Source organism: Martes martes, assembly GCF_963455335.1.
Source record: "Martes martes genome assembly, chromosome: 18".
Lineage (NCBI taxonomy): Eukaryota > Metazoa > Chordata > Mammalia > Carnivora > Mustelidae > Martes > Martes martes.
In genome coordinates this window covers 39,529,390-39,548,343 of record NC_137906.1, presented here as the reverse complement: position 1 = coordinate 39,548,343, position 18,954 = coordinate 39,529,390, and the positions used below count along the sequence as shown (strand labels likewise).

General features: G+C 66.4%; 1 protein-coding gene across 5 annotated transcripts in view; it reads left to right on the top strand.

The window, feature by feature from the left end:
- The window catches only part of TSC2 (TSC complex subunit 2), a 33,057-nt gene that overhangs the window by 10,434 nt on the left and 3,669 nt on the right, over positions 1 to 18,954 (top strand). Inside the window, exons 13-35 of one of the 5 annotated variants that reach the window (XM_080830166.1) lie at positions 540 to 643; positions 948 to 1,029; positions 1,916 to 2,071; positions 2,477 to 2,593; positions 4,959 to 5,081; positions 5,838 to 5,944; positions 6,111 to 6,261; positions 7,469 to 7,591; positions 8,004 to 8,138; positions 8,742 to 8,931; positions 9,729 to 9,822; positions 9,991 to 10,093; positions 10,335 to 10,429; positions 11,596 to 11,724; positions 13,056 to 13,220; positions 13,486 to 13,638; positions 13,738 to 13,850; positions 14,301 to 14,513; positions 15,432 to 15,635; positions 16,139 to 16,207; positions 17,423 to 17,553; positions 18,010 to 18,506; positions 18,721 to 18,796. In XM_080830166.1, coding sequence (XP_080686292.1) covers positions 540 to 643; positions 948 to 1,029; positions 1,916 to 2,071; positions 2,477 to 2,593; positions 4,959 to 5,081; positions 5,838 to 5,944; positions 6,111 to 6,261; positions 7,469 to 7,591; positions 8,004 to 8,138; positions 8,742 to 8,931; positions 9,729 to 9,822; positions 9,991 to 10,093; positions 10,335 to 10,429; positions 11,596 to 11,724; positions 13,056 to 13,220; positions 13,486 to 13,638; positions 13,738 to 13,850; positions 14,301 to 14,513; positions 15,432 to 15,635; positions 16,139 to 16,207; positions 17,423 to 17,553; positions 18,010 to 18,506; positions 18,721 to 18,796 — 3,330 coding nt within the window. The remainder of the gene's footprint in view (positions 1 to 539; positions 644 to 947; positions 1,030 to 1,915; positions 2,072 to 2,476; positions 2,594 to 4,958; positions 5,082 to 5,837; positions 5,945 to 6,110; positions 6,262 to 7,468; positions 7,592 to 8,003; positions 8,139 to 8,741; positions 8,932 to 9,728; positions 9,823 to 9,990; positions 10,094 to 10,334; positions 10,430 to 11,595; positions 11,725 to 13,055; positions 13,221 to 13,485; positions 13,639 to 13,737; positions 13,851 to 14,300; positions 14,514 to 15,431; positions 15,636 to 16,138; positions 16,208 to 17,422; positions 17,554 to 18,009; positions 18,507 to 18,720; positions 18,797 to 18,954) is intronic. The other 4 variants (XM_080830167.1, XM_080830168.1, XM_080830170.1 and 1 more) reach the window with 4 other exon arrangements.

Genomic DNA, 18,954 nt, shown 5'->3' with positions numbered 1-18,954 from the left:
CCCGTCGGCTTCCTCCCACCCATGTGGAGGAAGTGCTGGCTGGCTTCTGGGGACTTGTTGCTTGGTGTGTCTGCTCACCGGGCAGCAGGAAGCACTCGTGCCAGGAACCCACAGCCTGACGCCAAGACTTTAGTGTGGGTTGTCGCTTTTTTTTTTTTTTTTTAAAGATCTTATTTATTTATTTGAGAGAGAGATCGCAAGTAGGCAGAGAGGCAGGCAGAGAGAGAGGGGGGGAAGCAGGCTCCCCGCTGAGCAGAGAGCCCGATGTGGGGCTCGATCCCAGGACCCTGAGACCATGACCTGAGCTGAGGCAGGGGCTTAACCCACTGAGCTGCCCAGGCGCCTTGTGTGGGTTTTTAAATGAATTCTCACTGCTGCCATTAGCGCCTTTGTGGTGTGGACTGCCCACCTGGAGAAGGGCTGGTGTCCGTGAGCAGACTCGCTCCTCCCCGCTCCCCCACCAGGGCCAGCAGCATGGGCGTGAGTATAGGACAAGCCTCGGGGCAGAGCAGCTCAGTAATGGTGACTTCTTTCCGCAGGAGTCCTCGCTCTTGAACTTAATCACGTACAGGGCTCAGTCGATCCATCCCGCCAAGGACGGCTGGATTCACAACCTACAGCTGCTGATGGAGAGGTTCTTCAGGTAGGCAGCTGCGGAGGCCGGCCGGGCCCCAGGAGCCTGGGCCTGGTCGGGTCAGGGTTTCCCTTTCTCATCCTTGGAGGGAGCGGGAGCAGGTTGGCCTTCCAGTAGCACAGAGTCCGCTGAGGCCCCCACACGTACTCGCTCCGGCGGCCCCGCTCGACTAGGAAGAGGCCGACTCTGAGGGCTGAGCGCCCCGCCCCGTGGCCCCGTGTTGGGTCTGGATGTGGGCGAGCCGGGGTCTGGTGGAGGGCGAGGCTGGCAGTGGAGCCCCCGCCCAGACCCCAGCGGTGCGCCCCGCCCCCAGGAACGAATCCCGCAGTGCCGTGCGCATCAAGGTTCTGGACGTCCTGTCCTTCGTGCTGCTCATCAACAGGCAGTTCTATGAGGTGCGAGTCCTGCTGGGGGGTGCAGGGTATGGTGGGCGGGCCCCGGAGGGGGCTCTGTGAGCCTCCTGGGACACCCCTCTGTGGCAGGCTTGCTGAGTGAGCTTGGTTCTACCCCCGTTCATGCGCTCGGGTGTTGGTTCCCGCCTCCCGCCAGGTCTCTGCTGGGCCAAGAGTCGCGGGGCCCAAACAGAAGTTCTCAGCAGAGTCTCGTGTGGGGATGTTTTCTTTTGGCTTTTGTGGTCACGTTCTCCAGTCCCGGCCTGACCACAGTGGTGCCAGGCCCCGCGCCTCTCTCCTCCTGCTGCTTTCCCTCCAGCCTTGACTCGCTCTGGGGCCAGAATCTGTCCCTCAGACACTCACGTGCCCCTGCTTGCCTGTCCTTTCCTCCAGGAGCTTTTCTCCTGGAAAGCTGGATCTTCTTTTCTCCAGTCCACGCTCTGTGTGGCTTCTGAAGGGCAGCCCCCCCGGTGTTTCTGGTGTCCCCAGCCCTGGTCTGCCCGCTCCTTCCCTCCTAGCCTTCCTGGAATCCAGTTCGTGCTGCCTCTTCCAGGAGGCCCCTCTGGGTTCTCAACTTCCTCATGTCGGGTTGATCTTGTCTCGCCCTCTGCTGCTATGGTGCATTGTATCTGCCTCTGTAGAAGCTGTTGTCACCCTGCCCATCGCTGTGGACTCACGATGTCGGGGACGGGCTCTTCCCACCCCAGAGCGTGCACGCGGGGGGCCCACCCTGTGACGGTGAATGGGCAAGAGCCAGCCCGGCCACTTGCTGCTGCGTCATACCTGGGCCTGGGGGCCTGGGCCCCCGAGGGGGTGTGCAGAGCATCCCTCAGCTGCGTCCGTGCCCCTTCCCCATGTTGCCCACCTCCCCCGACTTGTGCCACTTTAGGAGGAGCTGATCAGCTCAGTGGTCATCTCACAACTCTCCCACGTCCCAGAGGACAAAGACCCCCAAGTCCGGAAACTGGCCACCCAGCTGCTGGTGGACCTGGCTGAGGGCTGTCATACGCACCACTTCAACAGCCTGCTGGACATTGTGGAAAAGGTGAGGGCTGCTGAAGCCCGGGGCTCCGGGTGCCTGGGCTGCGAGAGAGGCCCCCGATTGTGGCCAGGCTGCATAGGCAGCGCTGGCCTCTGGACCGTTTGTCCCTGTTGTGCCCAGAGCGGTGGCTGCGTCTCACGCAGGATCCCCTTGCATCGGGGATGGGTGGTGCTACGGGGGTCCTGGGACACAGCCGTGGTGCGGCTCTGGAGCCGGGCTGGGCGCATCGTCCTTATGCACGGCCAGTGTGCTTTTCTCTTAACTGTGAAATACGTCGCAGTTTCTGGAAGAGCCCTCAGGAGCGTAAAATGCAGCTTTTGAGAAATGCAGGGGAAAGTGTCGGGTCTGACCGTAGCTGCTGGGGGGAGCCCCGAGCCGGGGAGCTGAATGCACGTTTTCTCTCTGAAGGTGATGTCCCGCTCCCTCTCTCCACCCCCTGAGCTGGAGGAGAGAGACGTGGCGGCGTACTCGGCCTCCTTGGAGGACGTGAAGACCGCCGTCTTGGGGCTCCTGGTCATCCTGCAGGTGGGCCTCTGCTTTTCTGGGCGGGCGCACCAACCAGCTGCCTCTAGGCCGCTGCCGTGCAGGGGCATGTCTCCGGGGAGACCTGGGCACTCCGTGGGGTCACAGAGGGCAGCCTGGTGTGACCCAGGCTCCTCGTCACGGCGTGGGGCGCTCATGAGGGCCGCGGGGCTGGTCGGGGCCGAGGCGGGGCGGGCTGCGTGGGTTCTGGCCCCGTCGTAGCGGGCGGTTTTCACGGCTTTGTTGAGAGGCGTGGTTGGCCTACCGTGGAATTCGTGCGCCGCGGGTGTGGTCCAGGGGAGTTTCCGGTACCTCCACAGACTCGCGTGGTGGGCGCCGCGCCTCTGTGCCTTCAGAACGTCTTCCTTCCCCGGAAGCAACTCCACACTCATTAGCCGTTCCTCCCCACTTCCCCGGGCACCCCGGCCCCTGGCAGCCACCAGTCCACTCCGCGTCTTGTGGATTTGTGCCTGCTGGACGTCTCATGTGACCATGGACGTGTGCAGTGCGCGCTCTGAGCGTCTCGAGGCTCACCGGGCTGGTGGCAGGGCGCAGGGCTTCGCTCCGATGGCCGTCGGGCCTCGTGTGGATTTGCTGTCTGCTTATCGGTTCCCGTGCTGACGGTCGCTGGGTGGTTCCCCCTTTGCGCCCCTGTGAATCCTGCCAGGGTGAATGTCCGCACGCCGGTGTGTGTGTGGGTGTGGGTTTTCCCTTCTCTTGGGTGCAGGCCTGTGAGGGGACTCGCTGGCTCGGATGGCGACCCCGCACGTGGTCAGCCGAGGAGCGGCCGGACCGTGTTCCGCAGGGGCCGCTCCGTGGCCGGGAACGGCGTGAGGCTGTCTTTGCCCACGGTCCCCAGCACGCCTGCGGCTCTGCTGTCCTGGAGCATAGCCAGGCTGCTGTGGTCTGGTTCGAATGCCCTCTGCGAGGAACGCCCTTCACTCGGGTGCCCGGTGGCCGTGTATGTGTCGTCTTTGTGGAAGTGTCTGCTCGCATCCCCTGCTCGCTTATTAATGGCATCGTTTGTCTTTTTGCTGAGTCGTGAGGGGACTTGGTGTGTCCTGGATGAGTCTGTCCTTGGGTTGGTGCTCGCTCTCCTTCACTGTGGCCGGACACCCCTGCTCGCAGGCTTGCCCGGGCCCCTGCGGGCCTCCTCCGGCCTCCGCCTGGGCTCTGCCGCTGATGTCACCGCATCACAGCGTCCCTCGAGCTCACTCGCCAGTGTCCGTGTTACTTAAAATGTGGTATTTGAATCCATGGCCTCGAATGCTTCTTGTTCACAGAATGTCCCATGCCGCTTACGTGGGATGGTTATCTCCTGGCGTGGAAGTTTGAAGTGTTTGTGGAAAGGCGGCTGGCACCTCCGTGGCCTCCTGTCCTGGGAGCCCGGCCCCCTTTAGACCTCTGGTGGGTGAGGGGTGCGTCGGCCTGAGTGAGTGCAGAACCCTGCTGCGGAGAAGCTGGGAAGGTGGCTCGTCGCCCTCGCTTGGAACTCCAGCCCCGCAGACCCGGGGCGGGGGGTGCCACAGAGCCAAGCTGTTGGCGAGCTGGGCGATGTCCTGGGCCCGGAGGCGCTCGTTTAGGAGATAACCCGCGCTGTGGGAAACAGGCGAGCGGCACACACGGAGCGCAGTTGGACTGCATTCGTCTTCCCTGCTGGACAGGCAGGCCCGGCTGCCGTTGTCCGCTCCCCTGCGGTCCTCTCTGAATGGGCCTGAGTGTTGGGTCCACCTCCCTCTCCCCCGCCCCCCTTCTCGTGGTAATTTCTCTTGAAGAAGAGCAGCAGCGATCTCCGTTGTAAGGCCCTGGTTTGAGTACCACGAGCCACGGAGGGGTTCCTCTGGCTGTGGCTGGACCCCCAGCGGCTGGCCAGCCCGTGCCACCCCGCAGGGCCCCTCACACCAGGGTCTCACGTGGCCTCTCCTGGGCTCACGTGTCGGGGAGCTGGGGCAGGCAGGGGGCTCGCTGCGGGGATGATGACCCAGCGGCTGGGGCAATGGCCCCCCTACAGGGCCCCCTGGAGCCCGTGGGGCCTCGCTCGCCCTGGTCTGTCCTGCTCTGCCGGTGGCCGGAGAACGTGCTTTCAGCTCATGGGTCACGCCATACATGTTGCCGAGCAGCGCCCCATTAGACACGTTTTCCTGATTTATTTGCAGATTCCCTTTCTGCCACCACCAAGGGTGTGTGTGTGGGGGGGCGTCCGTGGGATGGAGTCCCGGGAACGGAGGCGGCGGCCAGTGGGCCCTGTGTGTTGCCCAGTCACTCCCCAGAGCTCGTCCTGTTCCCCTCATCCTGGGCATCGGGTCCTGGCTCCCTAGCTGCCTCTTGGCCTCCCGCCCTCGGAGTGACCGGCACACTCTCTCCGCAGACCAAGCTATACGCCTTGCCCGCCAGCCACGCGATGCGCGTGTACGAGACGCTCGTTGGCCACATCCAGCTGCACTACAAGCACGACTACACCCTGCCCATTGCCGCCAGCATCCGGCTACAGGTAGGCCGGGGCCGGTGGGCTGACCGTGGCCGAGCTGGTACCACTGCAGCTCAGGGCCGGTCACGGCCGGCTTCCGGGGTACCTGCTGGTGCCAGCAGGGAGCTCAGGCCGGGACGGTGGCAGGTCGCCCAGAAGCGCGCTCCCACAGACGAGCCGTGGCCGCAGCCTCCCCGGGCCCTGGTTCCCTTCTCGCTGTGGCTGCGTGCCTCTGAGCCGCTCTGAGCCGGGTGGTGGTCCGCAGTGTGGGTGGAGATGAGCTTCCGTGGCTTTCAGGGGGCGCGGCCTCACCCCTGGGGCTGCAGTCTTCGGGTGGCGGGCCACGGGGCAGAACACACAGTTTGCGGCTGCCATCGTAGGTGTTGGCGCCAGGCCGAGCGGTGTCACGGGGAGGGAAGTCCTGGTCCCTTGCAGAGCCTCTGTGTGATGGGGCAGCCTCCGTCATCAGGGTAGCCCGGTTAAGGGACCTGTCGGTCATGGGAGGAGGTGCCGGTGGCCTGAGCGCGGCTGTGTTTCCTGGCACTCGGGGCCGTGGGGCTGCCTGGCCAGTGTGCGGGCCACACTCCCTGTGTCCTGGGGGCGGGCCTGGCTGTGGCGGGAGAAGGCGGAGGACGCCGGTGTGGCACCGCCTGCGCTGCTGCGGCTGCGGTGGGGTTGGCGTGTGTGCTGCTGGGGAGGGGCCTTCCGTGGAGCCGCTGGGCTGCGAGTACACGGCCCGGCGTTGGCCCGGCTTTGCTGGATCTCGCTTTCTCCCTGCAGGCCTTCGACTTCCTGCTGCTGCTGAGGGCCGACTCGCTGCACCGCCTCGGCCTGCCCAGCAAGGACGGGGCCGTGAGGTTCAGCCCTTACTGTGTCTGCGATGCCATGTGCGTGTCAGCCGTGTCCCCGGCACTGGCCGGAGAGTCAGCTGTGCCCAGCCCTGGGGGTGCCTGTGGGTCTGAGGGACGTCCCGGAGCCGCCCGCTGGCCGCTTAGGGCGCCCGCGCCGGTTCCTGCCTTGCGGCCTCAGTGCTGGTCCCCCCTGCTTTCACAGGGAGCCAGAGCGGGGCCCGGAGAAGAAGGCCAGCGGCGCCCTGTCGCCTCCCGCCGGGCTGCCCGGCCCTGCGCCCACGGGCCCCGCCGTGCGCCTCGGCTCTTTGCCTTACTCCCTGCTGTTCCGCGTGCTGCTGCAGTGCTTGAAGCAGGTGAGCCGGCCCGCCCCTCCGCCGTGCCCCGCCCCTCCGCCGTGCCCCGCCCCTCCGCCGTGCCCCGCCCCTCCGCCGTGCCCGCACACCTCCTGTCCCCGCAGCAGCCACCGCCGGGGCACGCTGCGGCCCCAAGCGTCCGGTCGTCCTGTGACGGCTGCCGTGCGGCCCGTCCCGTCAGCCGGGCACAGAGCTGAGACGGGCCTGGCCCTGGGAGGTGGATTTGGCGCAGGGTGGAGCCGTGTCCGCACGTGAGGGGGGTCCTCGGGTGACGTGCGTCGGGCGGAGGCGAGACAGGCCGCGTGCGACGGGGGGCTGCTGGCACTTCTGGCCGGGGGCGCTGGGACAGCTCGGTGAGGCGGAGAGGCGGGACAGGTTCTGGGGGCAGGAACGAGCAGAGCCTCGAGGTAGGGTGGGTGTCAGCGGAGGTGGGGCTGGGGCGGAGGGGAGCCCTGTCCCCGCAGGGGGGCCGGCGGGAGAGGTGATGTGGTCAGTGGCCTGCCGCTGTGGGCCTGGGCAGCCCTCGAGGGCCACGGGCAGGGGAGCCGCTTCCTCTCCCGGGGGGGCGCCAGGCGTTGGCACTGAAGGGGGCCGTCGGGTACTTCCTGGGAGAGGTTCCAGGTCTGGATCACAGGTGAGATCTGGGGAAAGGTTTTCAGGACTCACAGCCACATGTGTTGCTGATGGGCAGTGGTCTCCCCGATGAGCTGGGGAGGACTGGCCAGGGAAGGTCCACAGGGGCCACAACCACGTTTTCCTCATCGCTGTGGCCCTCAGTGGATTTTGGGTCTGGAGTAGGTCCCCGGGCCTGTGGATTATTTTGGAATACGTGCTGCTTTTCCTTTTGAGATACGGGTTTTTTACTCAGTACACATTCGTGGTGCTCTGGACGGGGCTCAGTCAGGGCTCATGGCTATGGCATCCCGGGCAGGCGGCCTGGGGGTCCCCGTTGGGCACCCGGGGAGGGTGGGGCCGGCGTGGGGAGTCCAGGGCCAGCTCAGGGTGAGAGGTGGTGCCGCCAGGCCTGGGCCTCCTGCTCAGCCTGGTGTCTGGAGGGCGCTACCATCGTGCCGCGGGGCGCTTCCTCGGAGGAGCACATGCTCCTGAGGGGACAGAGGGGTCAGGGGGGCCACACAGCTGCCCAGCTACCGACAGTGCTTCGGGCTGCGCGAGCGTGTCCTCCCCTGAGCGGCCGCTCTCCCCGCAGGAGGCGGACTGGAAGGTGTTGAAGCTCGTGCTGGGCAAGCTGCCCGAGTCCCTGCGCTACAAGGTGCTTATCTTCACGTCTCCGTGCAGCGTCGACCAGCTGTCCGCCGCCCTCTGCTCCATGGTAATGCCGCCCCTCGCCGTGGGGCCGCCGCCAGCGCCTTCCCGCCCCGGCCCCCAGGGCCCCGGCAGGTCACGTGCGGACACGCGAGAGGGCAGTCCCGCTGGGAGGCCGATCGTGCCCCTGGGGCCCTGTCCTCCCTTCCCCGTTCGGAGGCCTCCGTACAGGGCTCCGGCTCGCCCTCCCCGTGTGCTGGCTTGACTCCTCTCCCTCGCCTTCCTCACTGGGCTTCCTGGGTCAGGCGTGTCCGTCTCGGGTCTGTCCCTGGCCGGTGGGCATGGGCGCCCTCCCATGGGTCTGAAAAGGCAGACCCTCGGCCAGAGAGAGAGTAGGGAGGCCCCTGGGCTCTCAGCCACCCAGTGGGTCGCCCTCGCCTCACTGACGAGCAGGCTGCTGCCCGAGCCTCGGCATTCAGCTTTCAGGTCCCAGAACCCTGGAGCGGCTCCGAGGCACCCCGGAAGGCTTCTCCAGAACCGACCTGCATCTGGCGGTGGTTCCCGTGCTGACAGCGCTCATCTCGTACCACAACTACTTGGACAAAACCAGACAGGTACCGGGGGGAGAGGGACAGCGGGGCTGCTCCGTGGGGTGTTGGCCTCAGCCGGATGGGCCTGGTCGGGGGTGGGGCAGGGAACGTGTGTGGGGAATGGGGTTGGCTCTGGGAAGCGCAGGTCCTCTGTGGGGCCCTGAGCCGCGCCCTGCACCGGTCTCCCGTGGGGCGTGCGAGTGCCGTATTCACGCGGGAAGCTGTCTGGAGTTCAGTGGGCCTGGTGGCCTTGTCGTGTTAGGCGGAACCTCCCCTGTCATAAGGCCAACCAGTTGGTGGGGGCGTTCCCATAACCGAAGGGATCATGGGCCTAGGGAGTCCTGTCTCCAGGATGGGCTGAGGTGCCAGGGGGCCCGGCCGGTGTCGGTGGCTAGCAAGTATCAGGAAGCCCCTGACCAGAGCTGCCCACTGTCCAGTCTCCCCAGGACAGCTTGGCTCCCGGTGCTGCGCTGGTTTGGGGCTCAGGGACCTGGGATGAGGCAGTAACCTTCCTGAGTCTTGGTCTCGCCCCCTGTAGAACGTCCTAGAGTGGGTGAGGGGAGAGCAGTGTGCGGGCAGGGCCGGGGTGCAGCGGGCTGGGTCTGAGGCGCCCGCTCTGTCCCACAGCGGGAGATGGTGTACTGCCTGGAGCAAGGGCTGATCTACCGCTGTGCCAGCCAGTGCGTGGTGGCGCTGGCCATCTGCAGCGTGGAGATGCCGGACATCATCATCAAGGCGCTTCCTGTGCTGGTCGTGAAGCTCACGCACATCTCCGCCACGGCCAGCATGGCCATTCCGCTCCTCGAGTTCCTGTCAAGTAAGCGTGCGGCTCCGTGTGTGTGTGTGTGTGCACACGGGCGTGCGTGGTGGGGTAGATCCTCGGGGTCGCGGCTGTCACATATGCCGACTTCGCTGACCTCGTCTCGTGACCTCTTTCGGGAGATGCCTGGGCGCGCTGTCTCCACGGAGCACGTGGGCGGTGCCATCCTCTCTGGTCTCCGGTCCTTCGCACCTCCTGCCCCTGAGCCTTGAGTGCTCTCCTGCCCGGCCCTCGGGCGGCCCGGCCACTCTAACCCTCCGTGTCGGTTCAAACGGCACAGAAGCCTGCCTTGCCTGGCGTGGGTGTCTGTCCTCAGCCTGGCTCTTGCAGCGTCGTGGCGCTTCCCCTCAGGGCACATACCGCAGCTTGGACGGGCTTCCTGGAGCTCAGGGTGCCCGCTCACCACCTCGTTCCCGGTACACGCGTGCGTGTCTAGCCCTCAGCAGGGCGGTGACAGGAACAGAGCAGGGCCACCGGCACTTAGGCAAAGGGACACGGGGGCCCTTTGCTGGACGTTTTCTGCTTACAGCCTTCTAAAGATGCAGAAGCCGCATTTAGCTCGGGGGTCATACGACCGTAGGCCGCTGGCTAGGTTTTGCCTTGGGGACCGGTTTACGAGCTCTTGGAATAGAGAACCAAGGGGAGAGGGAAGGTCGTGTTCACGGGGCTGTGCCCTGCCGTCCTTCGCAGCCCTCTGAGGTCAGGAGGTAGCACGGGTCCCTGGTGACGGTGGGGTGGGTCTTTGTCTCTCCCACCTGCCCACGCCCCCTCACCCGTGTGTCCTGCCCTCGCAGCTCTGGCCAGGCTGCCTCACCTCTACAGGAACTTCGCGGCAGAGCAGTACGCGAGCGTCTTCGCCATCTCCCTGCCTTACACCAATCCCTCCAAGTGAGTGCCAGCCCGTGCCTCCTGCCCGTGGCCTGGGCCAGCCGAGAGCCGTGCCGGTCCTTCACCTCGGAGGGGCCTGTGGCATTAGGGCCTCGCTTCCGTGCTTGGCCCCCGGCCCGTCGGCCTCGGGCCCCATCAGAGCCATAGTCCTTCTCTTCCCGCTTACAGGTTTAATCAGTACATCGTGTGCCTGGCTCACCACGTCATAGCCATGTGGTTCATTAGATGCCGCCTGCCCTTCCGGAAGGATTTTGTTCCGTATATCACTAAGGTAGGCCAGCGGAGCCCAAACCCGTTGTTGAGGTGGGAACTGCTTCACTGTTGGCTGTCCCGTGGCCAGAGCGGGGAGACGGACAGGGAGCGAGAGGTGGGCGTTGTCGGGGGGCTGTGCTTGCCGCCCGCACCTGCCGGGACCCAGCGCTCTGCAGGTGTGGAGCCCAGGCTCCTGGAGGGAAGAAACCCAGGGTTCAGTCCCCGGTGGCCGATGGCTCAGGTCTGCTCCACTCTGCCAGGGCCTGCGCTCCAACGTCCTCCTGTCCTTTGACGATACCCCCGAGAAGGACAGCTTCAGAGCGCGAAGCACCAGCCTCAACGAGAGGCCCAAGAGGTGCGGGCCTGCGGTGGGAATGGGGCATAGCGGGGCGGGTTTCCAAGCGTGACCTGTGACCCATTGTGCACAGAGGGTCTGGGCTGGCCTGCCGCCCTGTGGCCAGCCAGCGGCCCTGAGAAGTGGCTGGGGGATGTCCCTGTGCAGACCGTGCTGGGCACCAGGGGGTCCTGGTGTAGAGCCTGCGAAGGCCCTTAACGTGCTCACGTAGCTGGAGGAGCTGCTGTCCCCACCCAGCCGGGCCCCGCGGCCCATGGTATTGTGGAGCCTGTGTGCTGGGCTGTGGCCAGGCCTGGCCTGCCTGAGACTCCAGGGCAGACGCGCAGAGCTGGGAATTGGGGTGCTACCTTAGGGCGCTGGGCCTGACTCCACCGGATGGGCTGAGGGTTCCGTGAGGACTGCCGTGGCTCCGGAGAAGCCAGATCCCGGGCCTGGCTAGGGAGGAGCTCCGGGCCCAGTGGCCAGCCCAGCCTTGGGCCGAGGCTGCCTGTCCTCCCAAGCTTGCTCTCCACCCTTGCTGACCAGGGGCCACGCCCCTCCGGACCATCACAGCCGCTTTGCCAGGTCCGAGAGAGCTGTGCTAGGCCTCGTGTCTTGTTTGCATCTCATACGAGCCGCAACGCCTCTTTCTGTGCCCGCCTTCCCGCCCAAGCTTTGCAGTCCTCCCTTGGTGGAGATACGGCATTTTCCAGAATGACCAGGTCAGTGTGACCTACAGTCCAAAGCTGGCTTCTCCAGCTCCCGGTAGCTGAGCGCCAGGGGCCCCGAGCTGGGAACCGGCCCTTTGAGCGGTGACCTCCAGGGCCTCGGGGCGTCCTGGCCCCTGAGTGGGGTGGGCGGGTCTCCTGGTCAGCTCAGCCTGGAACCTGCCGCGCGTCGCGCTCCATACGTGTTCAGTTTGCGCTAACGTTCTTTGTTTTGGTTCCGTGCGTGAAACCTGACTTTTTCTTGGTCATGTGTATGAGATGTATTTTCATGCTTTTTTGTTTTCTGTTTCTTCCCCCTGCCAACTGGCCTCTGGCATGGTTTTTTGTTCATCTCATCCGCGGGCTCTCCATCCTGACCCTGTGGCCTGTGACCTTTCCTCCTCATCCCTCCAATGGCTTGTTCTCCCCTCCCGGGAGCTGGGCTCTCTGGGGCTCGGGCCCTCCTTCCTCTCCTGGTAGTTTGAGGATAGCCAGAACCCCCAAACAAGGCTTGACTAACTCTCCACCCGTGAAAGAATGCAAGGAGAGCTCTGCCGCAGAGGCCTTCCGGTGCCGCAGCATCAGTGTGTCAGAGCATGTGGTCCGCAGGTAGTGGTGCGGCGGGTGGGGGGCTGCGGCCGGTGGGGGGCTGCGGCGGGCGGGGGCGCCTGGGTGGCGGTGCATGGGGCTGCTTGCATGAGCTCGTCGCCTGCCCACGCCCTCCCTGGCCGGAGCCGGAAGAAAGCCCCGGGGGTGGGCGGGCAGCCCTCGGTCCAGGGGAGCCTGGAGGGGCGGGTGAAAAGGTTGCATTCTGTCCCGGGGTCCTGGCGGAGCCCGGGTGGGCTACACGGCGCGCGCAGAGGCTTGGCTCAGAGCCCGGAGCAGGGCCGGAGCTCGGAGAGAGCCGGGCGTCCGGTGGCCGCTGCCCGCGGGGCTGGCCCCGGAGCTAAGGCTTCTTCACGAAATCGAGTGGCGCCCGTGCAGCCTGGGTGGGAAACACGTTTAGGGTTCGGCTTTCCTACGCTTGCGAGTGGACCGTAGCCTTGAGTTTTCTTCTCGTGGAGGATCGCTTCCTGTCGTAGCCAGAAGGGAGCGCGGGGCCGTGGACAGAGCAGTGGGCGTGCGGGCGCGGCCGCGGTCGCGTCTCCCTGCCCGGGTGTGTGAGTGCAGGTGCAGGCTCTGGGGGTCACTGCTTCGCGCCGACCAGGCTAGGCTGCACTGAGCTGGGCGGGGGGCTGTCTCCTCCCCAGGAAGCCCCTCAGGCCCGGGAGTCCGCAGCTCGGAGACCCCCCTCCTCAGCGCTGCCTGGCGTAGGCTCCGGCCTCAGGCCGGCCTCTGCCCAGCGGGGTCTGACTGGGGGCACGGGATTAGGGAGGCGGTCCGCTTTCTTCTAGTGAACTCTAACACGAGCCGAGCTTGGCAAAGGGGCTGTGACATTCTGTATTAGAATTAAACCTGCACGAGCCTCTTCTCCTGGTCACTGGGTGCGTGCGGAGCCCCAGGGGGCCGAGTTGAGGGGGACAAGCCGCACACAAAGCCCAGACCCTCCCTGTCATCGGGAGGAGGCCCTGTGGGCAGAATGCAATCTCGGTGTGTCTGTGGTCGTCGTGTCTCTGCATGACTAAACCGTTCCGCCACCAAGCCGTCCCCTAACTCTCCTGTGCTTCGGTGAGGGGACGTCGGTCTCGTCTGTACCCTGTCTCCTGAGCCTCTGCTCCGACGAGTGGGCCTGGGTCTCTCCCGTGAGGCCCTGCCCCTCCTCTCTCTGGGTCGATGTGTCCGTGCGGTCTGCCACAGGGCGGCTCGACGGGGTGTGCGCCCCGGCGGGGGGGTTTGTGGGTGCGGCCCCTCCCAGCACTTGCATGCCTCGAGCTTTGGCCCCCGGTGGGAGATGAGTCGCCCCGGCCAGCCCCTGACCTCGCCGGGGCCCCTCCCTCCAGCAGGATCCAGACGTCCCTCACCAGCGCCAGTCTAGGGTCTGCAGACGAGAATTCGATGGCTCAGGCTGATGACAACTTGAAAAATCTCCACCTGGAGCTCACAGAGACGTGTCTGGACATGATGGCCAGATATGTGTTCTCCAACTTCACAGCGGTCCCCAAGAGGTACGGGCTGGGCCCCGGGGTGGGGCGGGAGGCTAGCGCCTGGCTCCGCTTCTGTGACCATACTTGGCAGTGGTGTCAGTTGGCCAGGTGTGCGGGTCTCCTTCGTGCAGGTGGGCCCTGGCCAGGCCTCCCTGTGTGTCGTAGGGCCCCACTCCCCTGGGGATGAGGGCCCCCCGTGCCGCAGTCCACACACCTTTGAAACCAAGATGCCTGTTTCGAGAGTCCCTGGCAGCCGAGGTGTCAGCTGACGCTATCGTCCTCTCAGGTCCCCTGTGGGAGAGTTCCTCCTGGCTGGTGGCAGGACCAAAACCTGGCTGGTTGGGAACAAGCTTGTCACCGTGACAACGAGTGTGGGAACCGGGACCCGGTCACTGCTGGGTTTGGACTCAGGAGAGCTGCACGGAGGCCCAGAGTTGAGGTGATGGCATCTTCCATCCCCTGCCCGGCGGTCCTTAACAGTGGCTGTCCTGCGTCCGGGCACCTTGGTTACGCTCTGCATGGACCCTTCTGTCCTCAGCACTGACCCTGGTGCGCACGTGAGACAGACCAAGGAGGCGCCTGCCAAGCTGGAGTCCCAGGCTGGGCAGCAGGTGTGCCGTGGGGCCCGGGATCGGGTCCGCTCCATGTCCGGTGAGCCTCGTGGGTCCGCACACTCGCAAGGGCTCCTCAGAACGTGCGGGACAAGGTGGTTGACCTCAGGCCTGTCTCAGTGCTTGAATAGCTGGGGTGTTGTTTCTGTGAGCCCTCGCCACGGCTGTGCGGCAAGGGGCATGCCTTCCTACAACTGGCCTGGGGCCCCCTCGTGGCCGGTGTTTCCTGCGAGCCCTTGGCTGCTCTGGTCCTCAGCTCAGCTCGCCCTTGGAGCTTCTCTTGTCTGCAGCAGGAATGAGCTATGGTCCAGCCGTGGGGCCCCTTCCCACTGCCCCGGGTGCTCTGAGGCTGACCCCCTATGAGGGCCGTGCCTGGGGAGGGCTGAGCTACCCCTGGTCGCCGGGCCCTGGGCGGAACACGGGTTCTGGGCTGGTGCCTGTGCGGCAGGCAGGTGGTGGTCACCAGCACTCCTGCCCTCCTCTTCCTCAGGGGGCCACGGCCTTCGTGTTGGTGCCCTGGACACTCCAGCATCCCACTTCGCAGGTGGGCCCCCTTCCCCGGGTGCACAGACGGCACTAGCCAGCAAACCCGAGAGGACGTCACCGGGCACCCAGTTCCCAGCACAGGAGAAGACGAGCCTGGCAGCCTATGTGCCCCTGCTGACCCAGGGCTGGGCGGAGATCCTGGTCCGGAGGCCCACAGGTACGGAGAGGCCTGTGCTCAGCACACTGGGGCCTCTGCCACCACACGGTGAACACGGGACCACCCCCTGCCAGGGCTCCAGGTACCCGGGAGTGAGTGGCAGGCACACGGGGCCGAGGGAGCCCCTGCTCTGGGACTTCTGAGCTTAGTGCCCAGAGGGGAGTGGCGAAGAGGCAATCCGGGCGCCTGAGCAGGAGGGCCTCCTTCCCCGAGCGCTGCGGACTCGGGGTGTCAGCCACAGACACGTGCCTCATATACCTGGAGCCTGGAGTCCCAGGTCACGGCGGCAGGACCGTTTGTTCCCGTGAGTTTGTGTCCCGTCTCCTCTTCTTGGAAGAGCCCTGGAGGTTTTGGGGCCGTCCGCGTGGCTCTATTTTATCTTAATGAGCTGCTTTCTGAGCTGCTGGAGGCTGGGAGTGTTGGACACATGAATTCTATGGGACACGATTGAGCCCATAATGGGTATTGCAAGAATTTAGGCCAAGGCCCAGGGCCTGAGATCTGTTTTGGGCACAGCGTGGTGGGCAGTGACAGGAGGGGGCTGGATAGCGGGCCCTGAGGAGCCTCAGGTGCGGGCACAAGGGCCGTGCGTGGGTCCTGGCTCCCGTGGGAGCAGGCAGGGAGGAGGCGGGAGACTAGAGGCCCAGGCAGGGCAAGAGGAGGTGGGTCAGGACTGGAGGACAGTCCGTGTGGACGGTTGGCTGCAGGGGTGGTTCCTGGGCCTTCATGGGAGAGGGACAGAGCCCAGGACGCCCCTCACCCAGGCTTCTCTGTGCGAGGTCTGGGGCTTTGAGATGCCTCTGCGGAGCCCGGCCTGGGCACGGGCGCTGCCCTGGGGTGGAGAGTAGCGTGCACTGAGGACCGTCCTGCTCACGCGTGCGGCGGGTGACCGCTGCACGGGTGCCGCCCGCCCCCCAGGGAACACCAGCTGGCTGATGAGCCTGGAAAACCCGCTGAGCCCCTTCTCCTCGGACATCAACAACATGCCGCTGCAGGAGCTGTCCAACGCGCTCATGGCCGCCGAGCGCTTCAAGGAGCGTCGGGACACGGCCCTGTACAAGTCGCTGTCGGTGCCGGCGGCGGGCTCGGCCAAGCCCCCTCCGCCCCCGCGATCCAACACGGGTGAGTGCCGCCGCCCCGGTGGGGGACGCACCGGGCAGCTCCCTGAGTTCTCCTTGCTGCCATCCCCACCTGGAGACACGGCGCGGCCCTGCGCACCCCGTGCCCGGCATCCTCCTCCGCGTGCCCCGGGGCCCAGCAGGGCAGCCGCACGTGCGCTCGGGTCTGAGACTGGATGCGCCGAGCCCAGCCCGAGCCTGCCTGCGTGTGCTCCCTCGGGGCCGCCTTCTGGCCTGGCCTGTGGCCACAGGTGGCGCTTGGAGGCCCGGGAGCTGCGCCGGTGAGGAGGAGGGGCGCGCTCCGTGCCTCCGACGCCCCCGGCAGCCGCACAGAGAGCCGGGAGCCCGCGTGGGCCGTGAGCCGCCCGCTGCCGGCCGGACGCCGCTGGCCCTCCGCTCTCTCCCTCCAGGCTCGGGCTCTGTGCGGGACTAGCACTGCCTTTCCTCTCTGCTCGACTGTGCGTAGTCTGTCCTTCTGCTGACGGGCCGCTCGCGGTTTCCTTGCAGTGGCCTCTCTCTCCTCGCTGTGCCAGTCCAGTTGCCGAGCACAGCTGCACAGGGGCGTTTCCTGGGCAGGTATTCTCACGTCTCTCTAAGGAAGGCGCTGTTTGCCGCAGAGCGTCCCTCTGCCTCGTCCTCGCTGCCCCCACCGTCCCTTGTGCGGCCATCCCTCCGCGACTCTGCTGGCGCCGCTCCTCGCCCCCCGCCCCGTTCCCTCCAGAGCAGGGCCCCGACTCGCATGGGGACGTCTGTGCAGGATGCCTGTGCTTGGCTGGCGGGCCCCTCTGCCCTGTGCCCTGCCGGACGGGCCCTCGCGGCCCCTTCTTCAGGCCTCGGGAGGTGACGTCACGCAGCTGAGTCACAGACGGTCTTCGGGGCCGGCCTGGCCCTGGGGCTCAGCCAGGCTGACCGTGCCCCGGCCTCTGGTGGTCTGATTGGCTTGGACCCGTAAATTGGGCTGTGTGTGCCTTTCATCGGGGGTTGGCCCATCACCTCCGGGCCCTGGCGGGGGCAGGGGCTTGACCCACATGGCCCTCTGGCCCACCTGAGCCCCCGTGTGCTCGCAAGAGCCGGTTTGGAAAGGGCAATGTGCAGACGGGTCCTGGCGGGTGGCTGACGGACTGCACGTGTGCGAGGGCTGTGCCGCTGCGGGCTGTGCTAACCCTCCGTGGCTCGTCACCCCCACCCCTGCCCCGACACTGGCAAAGGAAATGCTGCTTTGGGGCATTCTGGCCTCGGCACTCCCGACTCCGAGTTTGGCTTGGGCTCCGAAGGCGCGTCTCTGCTTCCCGGGTTGGGCTCCCCGTCTGTGCGCGCTCAGGGGTTCCTCCTGCGTCAGGCTTCGCTTCGGGTCCAGGCGGGGAGGAAGCCCGGTGTCCTGTTGCCGGGAGCCGGCCCCGGCGCACCGCTCCTCCGGGGCTCAGGCCTCTTCTGAGGCGGGGCTCCTCCCTGGCGGGGGTCAGTGCTGCCCTCGCCCGTCTCCCTCGCTGGAGCAGCAGGCGCAGGTTCTTGGGGTCCTGGGACGCAGATCCCGGGGGCTGTGTGCCCCCCTCGTCCCCAGCCTGGGAGCCTGGGTTGGAGGTGCCCAGTGTCGGGGCCCACACCACGCTCCTCCGAGTGTCCTCCTCCCGCTGACTTGGGGTGCGGGCAGCTTAGAGCCACAGGCGAGGCAGGCCTTGGGTGAAGCTCTGGCGGGGCCCCCCGTGCTCTCTCGGGGAGAGGCTGGTACCTCAGGCACGTGAGCTCCAGGGGCCAGGCCAGCACCTAGTAGCCCCGTCTGTGTCCTCCCAGACTCGGCCGTGGTTCCGGAGGAGGGGAGTCTCAGCGAGGCTCGTTTGCCCACGGAACCCGCGGAGCTGGAGGACTTTGAGGCAACGCTAGGCGCAGACCAGCGCGGCGGCCGTGCTGAGGCTTACAGCAGGGTGAGTGCCTCGGGGCGCTGGAGCTGCCTTGGAGCGGGGTGAGGGGGTGCCCTGGGGGCGGGACGAGGGCGCTCTGCGGAGGGCGCGGGGCCTCGCTCCGGGCTCCGTGGCGCACGGACTTGCTCAGAACTTTGGCAAGTCTTGTGCACGCGGTTTTCTCCTCTGAGAAGTGGCCAGCCGCCCTGCCACGTTTGTTCTGCGTGGACCGTCGGGTTTTCCAGCGGGCCCTGCAGGGTGGCAGCTGCTCGTCGTTGGTGTCCTTTGGTTTGGGGAGTGTCGGGCTCTGCTGCTCACCAGCGGGTGCCGTCCTGGGGCAGAGGGTGGGACCGGCCGCTTGCTGTTGAGGGGCTCTGTGACCCCGACTGGGGACGGCGGGGCTTCATCGCCTCCACGTGAACGCCTGGGTGGGTGTGCTGGTACCTCCTGACAGGGGTCCTGTGGACTCCTTCCTGGCAGTCCTCGTCAAGCTCCAGCCAAGAGGAGAGGTTCCCCGCGGAGGAGCCCGCGGCTGGAGGGATCCCCATCGAGCGGGCCGTCTCTTCTGAGGGCGCCCGGCCTTCTGCGGAGCCCCCCTTCCAGCCGTCCCAGCCCCTCAGCAAGTCCAGCTCCTCGCCCGAGCTGCAGACCCTACAGGACGTCCTTGGCGACCCTGGGGACAAGACTGATGTTGGTCGGCTGAGCCCTGAGGCCAAGGCCCGGTCCCAGTCCGGGATCCTGGACGGGGCAGGTGCCTCCTGGTCCGCCCCAGGTGAAGAGAGCCAGAGCCGGGGCCCCGCGCAGCCCGAGGGCTCCTTGCCTTCCAGCTGCCCCCGCTCCCCCAGCGGCCTGCGGCCCAGAGGCTACACCATCTCTGATTCGGCCCCGTCACGCAGAGGCAAGAGGGTGGAGAGGGATGCCTTCAAGAGCAGAACCGGGGCCTCCAATACTGAGAAGGTGCCCGGCATCAATCCCAGGTGAGCCTTGCCCTCCCGGGTTGGAGCTGCTGGATGGTCTCCGGGACGGTGTGGGGCCTGAGGGACCCCGCCACAGGCTGGGCTGCAGGTCCGTGTGGCCTCGGCCCTGTGGCTGGTCGGAGCCACAAGAGAGGCTCAGGCCTGCTGCTTTGTGCGTAGGTGGATGGGACGGGCCGTGACCCTGACCCGGCCCTCCCTGTCTCTCCCCCTGCAGCTTTGTGTTCCTGCAGCTCTACCATTCCCCGTTCTTCGGTGACGAATCCAACAAGCCCATTCTTCTCCCCAATGAGGTGGGTGGGCGTGCCTTATCTCGCCCCCGGGGCCCCCTCGAGCCCGAGTGGGGGGCGTCTGGGGCTGCCCTAGCTCTCGGCAGTGGCGCCCATGGTCCCAGCTTGCAGAGGGCATAGCCTCAGCTTCCCGGGGCGCCCTGGGGCGATCTACCCAGGTG